This window comes from Talpa europaea, assembly GCF_964194135.1.
Source record: "Talpa europaea genome assembly, chromosome: 9".
Lineage (NCBI taxonomy): Eukaryota > Metazoa > Chordata > Mammalia > Eulipotyphla > Talpidae > Talpa > Talpa europaea.
The window spans coordinates 9,594,277-9,614,468 of NC_140076.1; the positions used below are offsets into that span (position 1 = coordinate 9,594,277).

Here is a 20,192-nt window from a genome sequence, read left to right on the forward strand (position 1 = left end):
GGGAAGAGGGTCTTTGAGGCTGAGGCTTAGAACTTACACACCGTCACTTCACCACATGCTGTTCATCAAAGCAAGTCACAAGGTCAAGAATGGGGAACAGGTGGGAGGAGCTCACTGCAGCAGGTGTGGATTCGGGGAGGTCATTAATCTGGCTTGCAGGAGCAATCCACCTGCCACACCCACCTAGTCCAGGCAGCTGGGGACGATGTCCCCAAGAAAGTGACTGTTTCTTTGAAGCTTGAAGGAAGGATACAATCCAGGGAAGCAAATGCAATAGTCCAGAGAAAAAGAGAAATTGCCAGCAAAGGTCCCGAATCAAAAAAGGGACTTGGCTAAACATGGGGTCTCAGATAAGAGCCTGGAACAGAAAATGGACATTCGTGGAGAAACTGGAACAATCAGAGAAAGTCTGGAGTGAAGAGTGAGAGTGTCAGTGTTGGTTTCTTAGCCTGTAGGCTGTCCGGGAGTCAGGTCGATGACGATGTTAAGAGGAGAGAAACTGAGGGGGTGTGGAGGCTCTCTATCCTCTGTGCAACTTTTCTGTAGTTCTAAAAGGATTCCAAAATAAAAGATTTTTTTTTGTAAGGAACTTGGCAATAGGAGGAAAAAAAGGAACACCTCTGTTGCAGGAGGAAGGGAAGGCTGAGATGCGGCTGGAGGGTGTGGGCCAGGATGAGGATGCTGGTCGCTAGCTCAAGCGCAGAGTTCTTGAAGGGCTGTAGGGAGTGGGGGACCAGTAATCCATTCACTTTTATTAAGATCCAAGTGCTACCTGGAGAGTAGGTCAGGATTAGCAGGGACAGGAAACCCGGGTAACTATCCACCTCCATGTCCCAGGTGGGAAAAGATGCTGGCAGTGGAATTGGAGGGCAGTGGATAGGTCGTGATTTCTTTAGGAGGTAGCGCGTGTAGGACTTGGTCACCAACGGCATTCAGGGAGTCCAGAAACAGGAGAGATCAAGGGTGGTGCCCAGGGGTGTGACTGGACCAGTCACAGAGGGCAGCGCCGTGCTGGGGGGTAGGAAGCCACAGAAGGCACATCTGAGGCTGTAAAACAGCCCTGAGTGGATGGGATGGTTGCCTTCTCCCAAAGCACCCATCCAGGTGTCCCCTGAGCTGTTTTCTGCACCACCTGTGCTGTGTCACCCAAACATATTTCTTATGTTACTGTCACTGAGCGTGTCATCAATGTAGTGAGAACCCAAACATGTCACCTGTGTCGCTATCACTTAAGCACATCTGCACATATCACCTGCATGGCCGTTACCTGCACATTCCCACCTGTGTGTCAACCATGTCGCTTTTACTGGATTGTATCACCTGAGTAGCTGCCAGTGACACACATCCCCTGAGCCTGTTTTTTAGGGAGCTGTCACCTTAGCATGTCACGGCACACTGTCACCTACATAAGTCCTGCAGGCCACCTCTGCAACCGACACCTATGAGTGTCACCTAAACATGTCATTCCAGGTGACTGTCACAAAGCAATAGTGCCTGCGAGAGAGGCTCTTTTTTTTCAGTCTAGCTGAGTTACAAAGCAAATACTTCCCCAGGGGAGAGGGTCCCTGCTGTTCCCCCAACAATGGGTGCTTTCTTCTGAGAGTGGGGAGACCAAGGAGGCAGCACCTTCAGCTTCCCTAATGAAAAGCCCCCCATTCTGAGGTCCTTCCATGACAGTCGGTAGACCAGATGTCAACCTCTGTGTATTTTATGTAAATGCAGGTGTTTGTTTATATAAATGTTGCTGGGGGGGAGGGAAGGAGAGCTTTGGATGGGCTGGCTCCTCAATCCTCCCTAAGATCAGGGGTGATGGAAAGGAGCTGGGAGCCCAGGTATGTGGGGATTGAGGGGGAAGCAGGTGAGGGACAGTGGTCAGAAGGCAAAGATATGGGTGGGGGTAAGTGAGACAAAGAAGGGGATGAGTCTGACTGCTCAGCAGAAACAGATGGGAGAGACCCAGCTGACAAGGGGGGCTCTGTGTCCACAAGGGCGTGGGAATGAAAACCCAGGGCTGATAAAGTGACCGCCTGGTGGTGTGGAAAGAGGAATTTAAATTCCCATCTTGGTTCCTATTAGCCACACTCGGGGGTCGGGATTACACCAACCCCGGAGCCTTGCTCTCCACGTTGATGACTGGGGAACAGTGATTCCTGTGTGACCCCCATGTGACCCTTGTGTGACCCCAGCATGGCAGAAGGCCATGAGGAAGGAGTGAGCAGACGTGCTGGGCACCAATACCGCAGCCACCCCCGTTCATGGAAAGGAAGGAGCACAGGTTGAACCTTGCAGCTGAGCACACCCCCTCTGAGCAAGGCCGGCTGGCAGCGAGCTTCCACAGGGCTGGGCTCTTCCAGCATGGAGCAAGGGCCTGGGACCATGGGGAGCGTTTGCTGAGCACAGGCTGAACCAGCAGGGCCCTGGGTGGGTTTCCTCGGGCACAGCTGCCCGCTCCGACGACAGCACTCACCTGCTCCCATCCCTCCCCCAGGCTGCCGGAGGTCCGCATCTCAGACAATGGCCCCTATGAGTGCCACGTGGGCATCTACGACCGCGCCACGAGAGAGAAGGTGGTCCTGGCGTCGGGCAACATCTTCCTCAACGTCATGGGTGAGTGCAGGGCCCCGGGTGCAGAGGTGAAGGGAGTGTGCATGCGTGTGCATGTCTGTGTGTGTGTGTACATGTGCGCCCAGGTGCACAGAGACACTGTCCTGGGAGCCACCCACCAAAACATCCACTGTACCGGCCACTGATCCTTTCTTCCTACGCTTGGCCCCGAGGCTGTAGGAGGCCAACCGTGCCGGGCATGGCCAGTGATTTGCTCTGGGTCCCCGGGCTGTGGCTGTTGCCGATGGCTCAACAAGGTCCAGAGTGGTGTGGGGTGGCCTGAGAGAAACAGAGGGGTTTCCCATATAGGACATCCAGTAAGCAGCAGCCACATCCGCCTGCAAAGCAGGAGCCTCACTCTGTGCATTGTGTAGACCAGGCTCAGGGAGGAAGTGACTTGGGCAAGGTAGGAGGGATTCACAGAGTGCGGAGCCCCGGCACTTTCCAGGGCTCTGTGAAGAGTATCCCTTATGACAAATAGTGATTTCAGCCGCTAACAATCAGGTGCAATTAGATTTAAAAACAGTGCCACTTCCCCACCGCCCCCGCCCCCACCAGCCTCCATGACCCTCGTGACCTTCCCCTTTAAATAGATTTCAAGGTGGGCTTCAGAAATTAAAAGCCACTCACTGCTTTGGCCTGTCTGTGCCTCTGCATGGGCCTTTCTTCATCACGAGACCCTCCCTTTAGATGAGTAGGGGTCATCGTGAGCTGGGGAACCCCAGGGGCCTTAAGGATGTGGCATCCCCTGTTGGATTTGAGGACTCAGGGGTGCATCCCAGAGTAGAGGGGAGAGGGGGCCACTGCTGGGTGCAGCCAGAGCCCCGCGTGCAGCAAAATCACAGAGCAGCTCATTGGGGAGCCAGCACCCCAGTTTGCCAACACTGCTCTGCATCCAGCACATTCTAACACGCTGTTTCCAGAAGCCTCCGGGTGGAGATCAAAATGCGAGAGCGGCTGCAATTTCACGCCTATAACATCCCCACTCTGTGATGGGGAGAGGCATTTGGGAGCCCCGGGGGTGACACCGAGGGTTCATGCCGCACAGTCATTAAAATGTTTTTATCCGAGCTGCAGATAAATTGTAAGCCAATTTGAAAGTTGCTTTCTGGGCCCCGGGAACACATTATACACAGTCACGCAAGGATTGCACAAGCTCTTCTTGGGGGTGCAGGTTATGCAGAGGAGCATGTTCAGGGTATGATGTTACAATCAATTAAATGTGGGAGGCCCAGACACCCCCACCCCCATGGAGCCCAGAGATGTTGCTCTTCTGGTTCTGCCCAGTTCTCAGCCATCCCCACTGACAGCCCTGCCACGGAGGGGCCTTTCAATCCAGAGCTGATGGTCATGGCCAAGTGCAGGCTGTGCTGAGTGTCCAAGTGAGCCTTGCAAGAGCCCTCTAAGGGAAGTACTATCACCCCCACTTTATAGTCCAGGGAATGGACACTCTGGGAGTTTCAGGGACTCACCCATGCAAGTGTCAGAGCTGGGGTGCCACCAGGTCTGCCTAAGACCACAGCTGATGTTCCTGACAGCAACATCGATGCCCAAGAGACCCCTCCCAGCTTTGCACAGAGCTTGGAATACACATGTCAAGCCCCAACTAGGTGTCAAGCATGTTCCCAGTGCTGGAAACCCAGTGGAGAGCAGGGAGGAGTTTCACCTTGTGGCCCTCCACTGTACCATCAAGAGAGGAAGCTCACAGTAAAGATGAAGGAACTGATGGCCATTGGGTCCCCAGGGCTGCCCATAACAAATAAGCACAAATGGGAAGACTTACTTTAAGGAACAGAAATATATGATCTCACATCTGGAAGCTAGGTGTGCAGAAGCACAGTGTCAGCAGGCCTTGCTCCCTCTGAAGGTTGTAGGGCAGAATCCTTCCTGGCCTCTTCCAGCTTCAGGTGCTTGCCTGCTCTCCTTGGCTCGTGGCTGCATCACTCCAGTCTCCCTCCATCCTCACATGGTGTTCTCCCTCTGTGGGTCTGAACCTCTGTGTCCAAATTCCCCACTTTTTATGTATGACTCTAGATATGAGACGAGTGTCTACCCTAATGCAGCGCGACCTTATCTTAACTTGGTTGCATCTATGTGGACTGAGGTCACATTCATAGCCGGGGTAAGGACTTCAATATACCTTTTTTCTCCAATGATATAATTCCACCCACACAAAAAAGGAGCCAGGAGGTAGCAGAGCAGAATTCACTGTCTGATTCTAAAGCTGGTGTTCCCTATTTCCACCTGCATGGCTCACCCTTTGGTGAGCATTTATGAATATCCCAGGGACTACCATGAGCTCTGCAACTGCTGAAGGGTGTGCACTAGACACTCACAGCAGCTCTGTAAGTGGCTCCTACCATTTCCCTTTCAATAGAAGAAGAAACAGAGAGGTGCTGTCACTTACCTGGGTCACCCAGCCAGCTAGTGGCCAAGAAGAGGTAGACACATCCTCCACCCCAACCACTCTGCTCTACAAAAGGTATTGATAAGCAGTAATATCATATTCCTTTTGGGAATCCCTATGTCTCTACTGGAGGCTTCCAAGTGAGGTTGGCAGATGAAGGTAGCCTTATGCTTGCAGACCTAGTGCCAGGGGATGCGGAGAACAGTCCTTAATGAACTTGGCATAGCTTTATTTTTTCAATTTTTTTTTTTTACTGAATTCTTGTGAAGTGCATCTAGTGCTTTTCTCCCCCTATATTTTAAATGATTGTGTTGAGATAAGCTCCCATAACATATAATTCACTCATGTAAAGTATACAGTTCAATGGTTTTTAGCATAGTCACAATTGTACAGCCCTTACGACAATCCATTTTAGAACATCTTCATCACCCACAACAGAAGCTCTGTATCCATTTGCAATTACTTCCATTCTGCACCATCCTTCTCCACCAACTTTAGGCAACCCCTAACCTACTTTCTGTCTCTATGGATATGCCTATTCTGGACATTTCATATAAGTGGCATTATGCAATATCTGGCCTTTCGTGACTGGATGCTTTCACTTAGGACAGCAATTCAAGGTTCATCCAGGTGGTAGCATGTATCAGTACTTCTTTCCTTTTTAACCACTGAATAATATTCCATATAATAAAATTCCATTATATGATAAACAACATTTTGTTTATCCATTCACCAATTAACAGACATTTGGTCATTTCTACTTTTATAAATAATTCTTCAATGAACATTCACATTCAAGTTTCTGTATGGACAATTCTCTTGGGTATAGTCCTAGGAGAGGTGTTGCTGGGTCAAATAGTAACTCTATGTTTAACCTTTGAGGCACTGCCAAACTATCTTCCAAAGCAGCTGCACCATTTCCATCAGCAGCATGAGGTTTCCAGTTTCTCCACTTCCTGACAACACTTGCTATTATCTGCCTTCTTACTGAAACCATCCCACTGCATGTGAAGTGGTATCTCACTGTGGTTGTAATTTACATTTCTCTAATGGTTAAGCATGTTGAGCATCTTTTCATGTACCTATTGGCCACTCAGTTACCCTCTTTAGAGAACTATCTTCAGATCCTTTGTTCATTTTTGGCTGGGTTGTCTTTTTATCACTGAGTTGTAGGAGTTCTAGGAGTCCTTTAGTCCAAGTTCAAGTGTCTTATTATGTTTATCGCCTCCATTTTCTGAGTCAACTTTTCACTTTCTTGATGGTGTCCTTTCAGAGGCAGAAGGTTGTGGTTATGACTATGTCTCATGTATTTCTTCTGCTATTGCTCATGCTTATGAGATGTTGCTCTTCTGGTTCTGCCCAGCAATAACAATAAGGAGGCTTGGACTAATCAGGAGGGAAGGTCATGATTTACCCCCATAGTTTTCTTCTAATAGTTTTTATAGTTTTAATTCTTACATTTAGGTGCATAATTTATTCAAATTAAGTTTTGTACGTGGAATAAGGTAGGGGGTGTAGCTATTCTTCCCCATTGGATTGTTTTGGCATCCTTGTTGAGAATCTCTGTCCATCCTTTGGCACATCTGGTGATTAGTGCCTGACTAGTCTGGCTCTGTTCCTCCCTGGCTGTGTGACTTTGGGCAGTGAGTTCACAGGAAGTCCTCCTGTGGTCAGTTCCTTCAGGCTTCCTATTAGAAGATGCTCACACTGGGCTGGTGAGGGCTCCAGGGGAAATTCACTAGAGACACACTGAGAATGACGGAGGCTGAGCCCACTTATGTGACCAGCCAGACCTAGGATTGCTAGAAGCTGGAGCTCTGCTTCCTAAGGCTAGACTCTTGAACTCAATTCTCTGGACTCCCAGCCCAGTGATCCTTTCTAGAAAAAGGAGCAAATCCCCAGGGCCAGTAATTTGGATGTTGGGGACCTCCCTTGACTTGGAAAGGAGAAAAGTCTATTGCACCAAGCGGGATGTGGAAACCCTGCCTCCCACCCAAACGGCCTGCCAGTGCTCCTGCTGGTTTGAGAAGACAGAAGAGACTCATCTGCCCTATGAGGGATGCCTGTGGAGGTGACCTTGGGTTTGCAGAGTCCCTCAAGAAGCCTGAAGGAGGGGAGGAGCACCTTCCAGGCAGAGCCTGGAAGTGTGTATATGGCAGTTCCTAGTGGGTGTATACGGCAGTCCAGAGGGGCAGGTTAGGTTAGTACATGGGGGCCGCTGGTCTGAAAATCCCTGGGGGTCCCCAGGAAGGGGAGTTAGAGCTGAGAGCTCCCTCCACAGCCCAGGCTGCCTGCTGGGTGGGGATGATTAGCTCATTTCCCTGTCTTGCGGCTGGAGTGGATGAGTCCCCTGCCGGGCTTGAACTAATTACATGAACTGCCCCCAGGCGACAGCAGTGGCCACAGGAAGCACAGGCTGCTGTCTGTAGGAGGCTGGGTGGGCTGTGATCCAAGCCAGAGCTGGGAGGAGTCGCGGTGCTGTGGGGGAGAATTGTGACCCCAAACCTCCGCGCCCACCCCAGCAGCCTAGGGTCCTGAGGACCAGGCCTGGGTCCTCCTGTCCCCCAAGCAAACACCTAGCAGCCCCTCCCCCTCCCCTATCGCCTTCCCATACATGCTTCATGATTGACATACAAGTACCCCAGGTCTTCCGTCTGGAAACAGGAGAACCTGGGTAGTCCCCAATGAGAGAATTATTCCTCTATTTAAGTAGGCTGATTAGAAACAGCATTTACTTGAGTGGGTTGTGGAATGGTTAAGGGTATGGGCCTGGGATTCAGATGGATTTTAAACCTAGTCCTGCAACAACTAGTACTAAGAGCTAGTACTGTTTATGGAGCACTTACCCACCCCACATACCACTCTGCCTCGCGCCTGTTCATGCATTTGTCACAACGGTCCTCTTATGTAGGGTCTATTTTGACCGTCGCTGTTGTACAAGTGGGAAGATAGAGAGGTTATAAAATGAGTGCAAGGGCACAGCTCTAGTGAGGATAGAACCAGGTGGCTCCAGGCTGCATAGGCCTAATCACTGCTTTGCTGAAGGGTTCTTTAATCTTGAGCCTCAGTTTCCCCTTCTGCTAGTGGGGGTTATACCATGCCTCCCCTGTCGGGACATGAGCTGTAAAGGACTGTGAGAGCTCATGGAAAAGGTAACTGCTCTTACTTCCCACCCATTTGGCTCTAACCTTGACCCTATAAATGTCAGGGAGGGTAGAGAAGGGGTTAACACAGCAGGGTGGGATCCCAGCCCATGGGCGCCCGCTAAACCTGGCAGGGAGCTGCTGACCTCCCACCTGGTGGGTGGAGGAGAGGATGGAGCCAGCAGCCCTGAATCCAATCCCGCCTCCTGCACGGTCTTGCTGTGACTTTTCCTCTTGAAGCCTCAGTTTCCTCATCTGGAAACTGAAAGTAAGGAAGGTTCTTTGAGGGCTCTTGTAAGGAGTAAAGAAGACAGTGCCGTTCAGCATGTAGGCATGCTCAGCTGGGGTCTACCGGCATGTTCTGAGGGCAGGGCAATAGTTAGCAGGGCAGAGACGGCAGATCGGGCCAGGCTTAGGGCATAGAGGTGGGTGCACGAGGCATTTCCAGGCAGAAGCCCCAAAGCACAGAGCCCAGTCGGGAGCTGATGTGGAAGATGTGGAAGACCTGACAGAGCCTGGCACTGCACTGAGACATCCTCTGAGGAGGTACCAGTGAGACCAGGTGCTCTGTGTCACTCCAGATGATGACTGCAGAAAATGCACGGCCAGGGCTGCAGGCCTAAGAACCTCTGTAAGCCTCCTCCCTGGCAGGAGCTGCTGGGGGCAGCTAAGTGGGCCACGGGGGCCTGATACAGCTGGCTGGGCCTGGCTGCCCTGAGCCGGCGGAGGACTGAGGCAGGCGTGGCCTGGGCCCTTGACATGCACATGAGTGCATTTGGAGGCTGATGCTGCTGTCCTGAGGATGCCCACTCTGCCCACCCACAGGCCCCCCGCTAGCCCAGGTCACCGGCTGGGAGCCAGTGCAGAGGGGCGAACAGGTGGGTTCGGGACTCGGAGGAGCACTTTGGAGCTAACTGGGTCATCAACCAAGGACAGTCACTTCCTATCCTCCAGCCCAAAGGCCTGAGGCTGCTGACTGCCTCCCAGACAGGCCTCCAGAATCCTCCTCCCTACTTGAACAAAGGGGGCATGCCCTTGACAGCTGCCCACTGTGCACTCAGCCACAGGGCCAGCGTGTTCCATGGGTTTGCTGGTCCTCCCAGCAGCGCCCCCTCCCCACGCCAGGCAGTCCTGTGTTACAGATTCTTCAGCGAGGTCAGGGGACTGAATGAATGTCCCATAGCAGGGAGGGGGCTGGGAACTGAGCGCAGATCTGCTGGGAGCCAGAACACTGGCTTTTCCCATGCATGGGGTCACCAGGGCGACAGAGGGACATAGCACCTCACTGAGCAAGGGTATGGGCAGTATGGCAAGTCGGTATCTGGGTGTCCGGCCTCCCCAGGTGTCCAGACTCCTCTCAACAGGGCAGCATGGAATACACCACCTGTGCTGTCAGCTGCTCCTCCCAGCAGTCTGGAAGGTCAGAGACTCAGAAACCCATTTTACAGAAGAGAAGGCTGAGTCTTCTGATGAAGGGCAGCCTGCAGTCTGATGGCCACTCTCCCTCCTTCTGGGGGTCCTGGGACCCTGAGCTGCAGATGGAAGCCACACACTCGTATGTTGGGCATGATTTAGAAAGCTGCCCACCTCTCTGACCGGTGGATGAGACTGATAGGAGACAGTCCGTCAGGCAGGCACATTGTTTGGGGCATCCTGCCCCTCGGCCCATCGAGCTGGCCATCACCTGCTTTGTCGCTGGGGAACAGACCACTTCCCGTTCACTCCTCACATATGCAAGTCCTTGATGGAGCCAGTGTTTGTAAGTGCCTGCTCTCTGCTGCTCGGGGAGGGTCTGAGAAAGATATGTGTTAAGAGGGGACAGCCAGGGGCCTCCCCGGTGGCGCAGCGGATTGAGCGCAGCACTGTGGAGCTGTCCCATAACCCTCTGAGCTCGGGTTTGATTCCCGGCAGGCCAGGGAGATTCCCACATGGCGCAGCAGACCTCTCCTGTCTCGCCCTCTGCTCCGCTCAGCAGTGTTTTCAGTCACTCTGCCTGTTCTGTTCCCTGCTCTGTCTCTGGTGAATTCTCTTACCCTCCTGCACATCTTGCCTGTACCCCAGCTCTTGTATAAATAAAAATAAATCTTTTTAAAAAAAACAAAAAGATGGCACAGCCAGGACACAATAGCAGCCAGTCTTGCAGTTACCGGGAGCCAGACTTTGTGCCGAGCACTTCAAATATGTTCCTTCATTTCATCTTTACAAATGTCAGGGAGGTCGGTACTTTGGTTATTCCCATTTTAATAGATGAGGGAACTGAGGCCCAGAGAGGTTAAGTACCTTGCCCAGGGTCACACAGCCAGTGAGTGGCAGAGCTTGTTTTAGAACCAGACTGCCTGGTTCTAAACTCGGACTCCCTATAGCTGCTCAGAACCACCCATCAGGCCTCCCTTAGCCAAGCAGCAGAGATTCACCTGCTCCTTGGGAGGGTCCAGGCAGGTGTCTGCCCCCCTAAGCCCTCACCATCTTCCTGGGCCTGCCATGCCTCACCTGCCGGGGCTCACCTTGTGTTCCAGAGCTCCCCTCTCTCTCCCTGCCACCTGCTGTACCCAGCTCAGCCTCTGGCCCCGCCGAAGCAGGACTGCAGGTGCCCGGTTAAACCTTGACAAGTGTTAGGTCAGCGCCGTGCTTCGTCCTCTCCACCGGGAGCTGGATTTAGTGTCTCAGCAGAAGGTAAACTTCCCCTCCCTCGGACAGACCCCTTAATTACAAGTGATATGTGGCTGCAGAAACTGCACTGCCTCGGGCCCAGTGATTTAAGGAGCAGGCACGAGGCTGAGGTTACAGGTGTTAACAGAGCTGGAGCAGAGCCGGAGCAAAAACAGGGAGAAGGCGGCTGTGGGGGGGGCAGCAGGCTGCCCCTGAAAGGGTGTCTGCTACCTGCAGACACCTTGGGAGAGGGGAAACCCCGCCACCCCATGTACAGAAGGGAAACTGAGACCCAGATGGTGCTCCAGGTCTGCATGGCTCCAGTCAGCAGCCCTGTCTCTGCTACCAGCCCAAAGTGCATCCTGGCCTCAGTTTCCCCATCTGTCCATGAGGAGGCAGGAGTCCTTCTCTCTCCCTAGGAGCAGTTATCAGAGTATCTTAACTATAAAAGCACCAACGGGAGTGCTGATAAGGTTCCAGGATCGAGCTAATTCTTTATTGAACAGGGAGGGGGAACTTATGTTTATTTTACAGAAGAGGAAACTGAGGTTCCAAGAAATGCAGCATCTTGGCCACTTGTGGCCTTTTCCCTACCAACTGACATGTTTAAATTTGCCCTAGGATTTAGTTAACAAAGAAGATCATAGCTAGGGGCTGGGGGCAGGAGAACTTGGATCCTCAGGCTCCCCACATGACACATGACCAGTGTCACCTCCTCTGGCAGGTGAGGTCCAGGAGGTGAGCAACTGTCTCAGGACACGCTGCCTGAGTGGATGCTGCGACCTGGTGCCCCAGGCCCTGCGGGGAAGGCCAGCAGCGGGCTTCGCTCTAAACCCCAGAACTCCAAGTCCCAGCCTGGGGGCTCAAGGGGTGGTGCACAGATCTGTTGGAAGGGACAGAGGTTTTCCAGGCTAGGGGAAGAGAGTATGAGGCTCACCCAGAGCCCCCAGGTTTCTGGAACCACTCTGTGGCATGTGGGGGGTGAGGTGGGTGGATGGCAGGGAATAGAGGAAAACTTGAACTTAAACTTGAGTAGAAAGAACTTGAGTTTAGTGCCAGTGCCGTTGGCAGGCCTCAAATGCACTTCCCTGTTTTCCAGGACCTCCCCAGCTTCCACAGGCTTCCAGAGGCTTCTTTCATAAAGCTACAAATATGGCACCTGGTGAAATTGCCCATGTGTGTAATATATACCTCTGGGATAGATTGAAAACATCCCCCAAATAGCCAGCCTTGCTGCTATTTAAAACAGACTCATGTCACACCCCATAGATTTCATCTCTGCAGAAACGGCGCCTCCATCGGCCTGATCACATTCCCTCTGTCGCCACATAAACCTCGCCAGTGTGGAGGGTGAGGCAGTAAACGGCCTGGCTTCCCACCCGCATAGCCCAGGCTCAGGGGGCCAATTGGAAAGCTTGGGACATCGCCAGGCAGCCCTCGGGCAAGAGCAGAAAGCTGTACCACTTGTTGGGGGCTGGGCCTCAAGATCTGGGGGTTCTGTGACTCTGGGAAGTTCTGCCTATGTCCTGGAGAAGCCCCTCTGATGCTCTCCAATCCCCTGAGCCTGGCGCTCCCTGTCACGGTTTTCACTCCTGTTTACTGAGCACCTACTATGGACCGAGCCCTTAGTGCACAAGACCCAGAGGGTAGTCTCAGCCCAAATGTAGAGACCAGTGGACTGAAACTTACAAAGTTCATGGGGGTGGTTCACACCTGAACTTGCTTTTGAATCTCCTGGTGGACTTGTTAAAACCTCAGTGGCTGGACCCCACCAGACCTGGGGGTTTCTGATTCAGCAGCTCTAGAAGGGGGCTCAAGAGTTTGCATTTCTAACAAGTGTCCAGGTTAGACTGTTGTTGCTGGTCCAGGGACCTGGCCTCTCCACTCCTTCATGTGTGTGCGCTTGAGGTTTTATTTCTCCATCAACATAGGTATCACCCACGTTGGAGCCTGCTATGCCAGGCATCATGGATTCACTGCCTCATGTACACCCCCACCCAGAGCAGTCAGCCAAAGCCTCCAGTTGGGGTTGTTAATTTTATCTTCCACCACTGAAAGAGCATAACAGCTGGCAGGGGAGGGGCCCAGCAGGTGAGCCTGTGCTGCCAGGCAGCTCCCAGCAGAGTGGGGGTGGGGCACAGACTGTGTCTGGTCACCCCGCCCCATCTCAGTGCAGGGAGGGCCCCAGACAGCAGCCCCTCCAACCCCCCTCCCAGCCCTAGACCCCCACCCCACCCCCACCCCTCGCCATTGCTCCAGCTCCCGGGGCCACTGTCAGTGTGGAGGGGGCGCTGGGCTCAGCTCAGCAGCTGCCACATAAAAGAGCCCATTGCAGCCCATAGAAGCAGACATGGCGTTTATCTCTCCTGTCACTGATGGCGGCTCCATTTGGGGGCTTTTTGTCAGGTTTTTTTCCCTTGGCTGCTGTTACTACTCAGTTCAATATTTAATTTTCCCATAAACCACGAGTCCTGCTTTTCTCCCCTCTCTTTTCTTGCTGGAGGTCCCTTCTCGCTGCTGGGATCTGCCTCCTCGGCTTTTGCAGAGACAGGGGGCTTGGCCCAGGGTGGAGGTCTCAGCCCTTCCAAATGGGGCTGGAGGATAGGACCCTGGTCCCGCCCCACACACTGAGTTATTCATTCATTTGTTTGATATGCAGTTGGCATATTTATTGAGCAAATGCTGGTGTGCTAGCCCTTGGGATGCAACAATAGTAGTAGGAGGGGGGATGAGATTGGAGAAAAAGACACCTTTGCAAACTAGGGTGATATATTTCTAATTATGATGAGCTCTGTAAAGAAATAAAAGGTGCATTAGAATAAAAGGACTTTTTTTAGATTTGAGGTGACATTTGAGGAGAGACTTAAAAGATAAGCAGGACCCAGTTGTGCAAAAAGACTGAATGAATGAAGGACTTCAGGCAGAAGAAGCAGTACATGCAAAGGCCCTGAGGGGATAGTCATGGGGTGATGGGAAGGTGGTTTTGGTGAAGACAAGGCTAGAGTTGGGGGCAGGGCCCACAGTATCGTAGGGTCTTAAAGGATTCCTTCCACAAAAAGTTTCCATGTTTGCCTGTGCTAGGACAAATGAAGGAAGGAAACAAGAATTGCAGCTGAATTCCTGCATGGCAGGTCTGCGCTAGCTCTGGGGTTCAGTTGAAGAAACATAAGTTCCTTCAGGGAATGCAAAGTCTAGTGGAGAAATAGACCCAGGACAGAGTGACGGGCACCAGTGAGTATGAGAAGAAAAGGATGTTCCAGAAACCAGAAGCAAATCCTCAACTAGATCTGGAAAAGTCCTGGAAGGCTGCCTGGAGGTGGCAGCACGTAAGGTCAGCCCTGAAGGGTGAGGCAGAGTTAATCAGCAGAAGGACTCATGTGCAGGACACAGAGGAGGGAACAAGGTGAGGACAGAACTGTGGGCAGCTCAGCATGGTCAGAGCAGAAGCAGCTTCTCAAGGAGGTGCTCTTTGGAGCAACACCTCATTGAAGAAGCGGAGAGAGGCTGGTGGTGAGGATGAGAAAGAAACTGAGACACTGGACAAAAAGGGAAAGAAAAGAAAAAATAAAATAGGGAACTTGGAGGGACATTTATATTCATGGACACTTTATATTAAGAGGGTGGCTTACCTTTTTTTTTTTTTTTTTTTTTTGAAATACGGTATAATGACTAGGAGCTGATTGAAAAAGAAGGCAGTCGATAGAGCGAGCTTGCTGAGAGGAAAGAATGGATTTTTGCAAATAATAAAATTTTGAACTTGGCTTTTCCCTCCTCTCTCCTCCCCAAAATCTAATTGATTGCCACCCCATGATAAATGACAGTCAGCAGCGCAGCGTGTGCTAAGCACCCCCGTGGAGTGGTCCCCAAGGAACAGAGAGATTATCCTTCCTCGAGATGAGGGCCATGCCAGGGAGAGAAAGAAATTCCCCTAGTCTCTCAGCCAAGGGAGGGGTCGGTTGTAATATAAATACCCCTCTCTGTTCGCTCAGCACTTGGCCACCCTTGGAAGGTACGAGGCCAGTTTTGTACTTGTGTCTCGTCTCAGAAATCCTGGAAGGTAAGAGGTTGGCAGACCATCTTTTATTAAACCCATTTCATAGATGGAAAAACTGATCCTGGGGTCGAATGATTTGCTCCGGATCCCACGGGATGCTGGTAGCAGAGCCTGGGCTGGAAACTTGGACTGACTCTAGTAGAGCCAGCACCCTAGGGGAGTTGGGGTGTACCTCAAGGTCGGGAGAGAATTTAACTATCGTAGAGAGCATTAGATACGGGCCTGGGACAGACCTCCCTCTCTGCGAATGCTGGAGTTTATATAAGAACAGGCCGGCGTTCTCGAATTACAAAGGCCACAGGATGATTTACAGAGCAGAGAGCCAGCACATTATCTCCAAAGTGAGTTATGGGGACCGAAGCAAAGTTCTGCTTTCAGGATAAAGACAGGCCATATTTCAGAGTTAATTTCATAAAACCAATCACCCGACCATTGCCTCACTGTGTCGATACTACCGAGTCTACAATAACTTAACTCCTGCCTCCCGCGATGGCCATAGCGCAGGGCCACAGAGGTCAGTGGTACCGTGCCCTGGGGACCCCCGTCTCCCCACGCTGGAAAATGAGTAGTCAAAGAAACTTCTCCCCGTGGTTCCCTCCACCTAAGCAAAATCAAAAGTAAGCTGGGAGGTGCAGTGGTTTGACTCGAGGCCAGTGTCAGAGTAGCTCTGTGGTGGTGGCCCCGTGTGATGGTGATGGTGGCTACAGTGGGGACCCTCCCTAGTGTCCCGGGCTGCTTTCCTAAGTGGGCAATGTGCCTGGAAGTGGTTGCAGATCCTGAAGCTCTGCCCTCGCCTTGGTCCCTGCTGCTAGGATGGGATGACTATTGTTTATCTCCTTCTTGAGCCAAATAAACCTGCTCCATGGCGCTTTACTAGGGGAGGGTGATTTCGAGGGGATGGTGCAGGTGGGCAGTGGGTGCAGCCCCAGGTGCATTGCCCTGTGCAGACATCTCTGAAAACACCCCAAGTTCGCAGGTAAGGAGCTGATGGGCCATGGGGCACTGTCGCAGGAGATTTAGGGAGAGGCTGGTGAGCCAGGGGCTCAGTTGAGGAGTTTCTGCCGTTACATGCTACCTGGATCTCCTCAGAGTCAAGTGGGTGTCCTCACTCCTCGCAGATCCTGACTTTGAACCAGGGATGATTCTTGCCCAGGAAGTCATGTGGACTTAGGCCTGTGCCTGCAGCTGGCCACTGCCTTTGACAGGACACCGCTCCTGGGGCCACGGGGCCTGTTCAGGCACAGAGTGGGCTGCACACTTTGAACTTGGTCAGAGATTATAATCAGCATGGGGACAGAGATGAAATGGGGATGGGGTTAGGGGAGAGAGGGAGACAGAGATGAGGATTGAGCTGGGATGGATAGAGACAGGGCAGATGGGGTGGGGAGGGAATAGAAAAGGGGATGGAGATGGAGAAACGAGGATGGCACCGGAGAGGACTAACAGCGGAGGGAGGCTGTAGACAGGCGCCCCAGGGCCTGCGAGTTGTGCAGTGCTGCACTTTGTCCAGGGAAGCGAAGGACGGACAGGAGTGATGCACGGAGTGGCGCATCCATAGCAGCCAGAGGCATCCGGGGTAGCGGCTCCCTGGCTGCCTGCGCTCAGAGCCGCGCACTGGCAGACAGGAGGGGAGATGCAGAGTGGCATTTTCCTGGGACACAGTGATCGGGAACATGTTGATGGGGAGAGTGTGGAGCCCGGGCTGTCCACACTGGTATTAGCAGCTCTGCTGTGTCATCGTCCATACAATTGAAATCCGTTGTTGTCTTATGAGCTTGATTAACTGTACATATTGCTAACACCTGCTCAGAAATATAACAAGCAATAGGAACACAGCTCCCAATCAGGGCCTGCGTGGGTGGTGTGCGTGACTTGGGTGCAGAGCGCCAACATGGGGTGTGTGTGTACACGTGTGCATGTGTGTGCATGCTTGTGGTCGGGGCACCTGTGCCATGCCAGGATTGGAAAAGCCAGGTGCCAGCCCAGGTTCTGCCGTTAACGTCTGGGTGACCACATGCAGAGCTCTGCTTTCTCCGGCCTCAGTTTGCTCTCCTGTAAAATGCAGCGTCTAGACCGGTGCAGTCCAATAGCAGTGGAACGCAATCCACATGTGAGTGTAAGTTTTCTCTTAAAAGTGTTTCAAAGGTAAAATGCTTTTCATGATATAGTTCTTAAATCTAGTGCAGCCCAACATTGTTTTAACATGCAACTGATAGTTAAAAAATTAATGATAGACTTAGCATTTGTTTTTAAAGTGAAATCTTTAGCACGCAGGGTGTTTATTTCACACTGATGGCACACATGAATTTAAATAACTAGCCGTATTTCAAGTGTTCAGTGACTGCTGGGGTGAGTGGTGACTGTATTAGTCTGTTCACAGGCAGGGCGTTTCCTGGTCTCCTTGTTTAAACTGTTCCCGCCCAGTAGACCATGCTCTGTTCTCCCAGTCCGTAGTGGGGACCCTCGAAGAAAAAACATCAGTTAAACGATATTCTAGAAACACTGCTGATAGGTACTAGGCTCACTCTCTTAAACCCTCAGGGACTACTTCATCCAAACCTCGCAGGAGCCCTATTTATATAACTCCCTTTTTTGCAGATAAGAAAACCTAGGCTCAGAGAGGTTAAATACCTTGCCCAAGTCACACAGCATTAAGTGATACGGCTGGTCTTTTAATTCTGGGCAATCTGCTCTACGGCCCACGCGATCATCATTGCCCTATCCAACCTTCCTTGTAATTGTGACGCAAAGACTATTAATTAAAATTGCCAAGCTGTATGGCAGTCTTGCTGGATGCCAGGCATCTTATGCACCTCAGATCATTCCCTTCAAGCAATCCTATGAGGAAAGTCCAAGTTCTACTTCCTCTTTGTTCAGTGCAGGCAAGTAACATGAATGATGTCAATGGATCCCCCTGCTAGTTCGGAGCCGCTCGTGATGTGGTTTTTGGAGTCTGGGCATTTGGAGTGCAGGGTCCTTGGGTTCACTCTGGGAAAGGTGTCACCAGAGCTTCCCTTTTCAGTGGCACATGGCAAGTTTCCCAGGCGAGTTTCTCCACGAGACAGAGACAGTAGTTCTATTTAAAGGGCAGGTTTATTAGGGAAAGGGACAGAGGATAGTAAAAGACACTTGCATAGGCGCAAGCGGGCAGGAAGAGCTGCCCCCAAAGGGACAGGTTTGCTGAGAGAGGCCTGCATGGTCTCAGGCAGGCGGCCTTGAGGAGAGCGGCCTCCGCTGAGGGAGTCAGTGAGGCAAAGTCCCAGCAGGTACAGGTCATGGGCAGGCAGGAGGCTGCTGGCCCTGCAGACGGAGAGAGTTGGTGAGAAGCAGCACCTGCATAGTCACAGGTGGGCAGACAGGCTGCTGCCCGTGCTAGGGCAGCGACTGCCTGATACAGTCTCCCCTTTGGGAGGGCTCACTCCTTGTGAGCCTTTGATTTGTTGCTGATCTTGGATAACTATGCAGCTTCTGAAAGGGAACCGAAATTCTACAATGGGCTCAATCTCCATAGCTTTACCTTTGAGCCTGCGCTCTGGACACTCCCTGCAGCATCTGATACCTGCTTGGATCTTATGCTTTGTAATCTAGGCTTTGGCACCTAGGGGTCTTGGTTTCTATAGCTGGGTCAATGGCCATGCTAATCCCGTCTACCCCCTCCTCCAGCTCTTGGCACTGTGTGAGGCAGGTTCCTGGTCTTGTAGTACCCCCTTTGCAGTTTTTCTATTCTTGTCCTCCATCACTAGGATCCTGGTCAAAGGCCCCCCCAAGAGCGGGGCCAGGGATTTGGGCTAGCTCTCCCTGCAGGGTCCCTTCATCTTTGGGGCAACCCCATGAACGAGAACCACCCATGGGAGCAGCTCCTGGAAACTGGGTGACAATGTATCCGTAGGAATAGCGATGAGCCTGGTGAGAGCCCGTCCTCAGGACTAAGGACTAAGGAGCTACTTGCTTCTTTGCAAAGACTGAGGGGTCACCTTCCAATTTTAATTAATAGGGTCTGGCCACCTCCTCCTCCTGGCTCCATGAACCCGGCAAGTTGCCTCACCTCTTCACTGTCCCCATCTATAAAATGGGATACATAAACCCACCTCCCAGGTGGGTGGAGAGACTTAAATGCACCAGCACACAAAAGGCTTAGGGTGGCTGCTGCCTCAGAACCGGCAGCCGCGCAGCCTCTTGCTGTGAAACCCCGGCTTTTCCTGGAGGTGGAGAAAGTTAGATGGCAGAATCTGCGGCTCCTGGGTGATTGGAGTGTTCTGGTGTGTTTTTCCCCCTCCGACATCCTACCCCACTTACCATCTGTTTCAGAAGAGCTTACACTTAATTACAATTCCCCATCTATTGTTTTCCCATTGTTTCCTGTGGATTCTGCTTCCCTTGCCGACAGGCGTGTTGGCTGCCGAATGAATGGATGGCTCCTACCTGGCTGTGTCTCACTAGACCTTAAAATAGAGTTGCCAGGCATCTGTCGCCCCCACCAGACTCGGAGTTTCTCAATGCTGTGTCTGCTTCATTGCCCGGCACCTACAGCCAGCACCTGGCACCCTGCCTGGCACCTAGTAGGTGTCAGGAAATGTTTGTTAGTTTTAATTAAACCTAAATGGAGTGAACACCTCCTGTAGGAAGGAGAGGTCCGTGCTGCTTCTGCCTCACCCCAGGCACAGGGCCCTTCCCACCGAAGCTCTGAGATGGCCTCCCCGACAAGGGGGTTGGATATTGTGTGGTGGGGACCATGGTAATAGCAAGTCCCCACTGTGTGCCAAGCGCTTTTGTATCCATGCGCTGGCTCATCCTCCCAACAAGCCTGCCAGGTAGTGTCCCGTTTAACCAACTGGGGTCCGGAGGCTGACAGCTTGGTAACCTGACCAAGGACCTGGTGACCGAGGTGGAAATGGACCCATGTGCCCCAGCTCCTTATGTGCCCCTTCCAATCCCCCCAAGATGCCCAGGAGCACCAGCTTATGGCAGGCAACAGCAGGCAAGGACGACAGTGGTGAGCTGGTGGGAGGCTGGAAACACTGAAATACGCCAACTTAAGAGCAAAGGAAGGAGGCCTCCCCTGGTGGCTCAGTGGTTGAGCGCTGGGCTGCGAAGCTGCCGGCAGCCTCTGCAGCTCCGGTTCAATCCCTGGCAAGGGGTTCAATCCCTGGCAAGGGGGCCAAAGATTGTGCGGTGGGGACTGCAGCAATAGCAAGTCCCCACTGTGTGCCGAGCTCTTTTGTATCCATGCGCTGGCTCATCCCCTCAACAAGCCTGCCAGTAGTGTCCCGTTTAACCAACTGGGGTCTGGAGGCTGACAGCTTGGTAACCTGACCAAGGACCTGGTGACCGAGGT

General features: G+C 52.3%; 1 protein-coding gene across 1 annotated transcript in view; it reads left to right on the forward strand.

The window, feature by feature from the left end:
* IGSF21 (immunoglobin superfamily member 21) overlaps positions 1-20,192 on the forward strand; it is a gene marked incomplete at both ends in the record, with an annotated part of 223,438 nt that overhangs the window by 193,402 nt on the left and 9,844 nt on the right. The window contains one exon of the mRNA XM_084242586.1: positions 2,489-2,607. Coding sequence (XP_084098712.1) covers positions 2,489-2,607 — 119 coding nt within the window. The remainder of the gene's footprint in view (positions 1-2,488; positions 2,608-20,192) is intronic.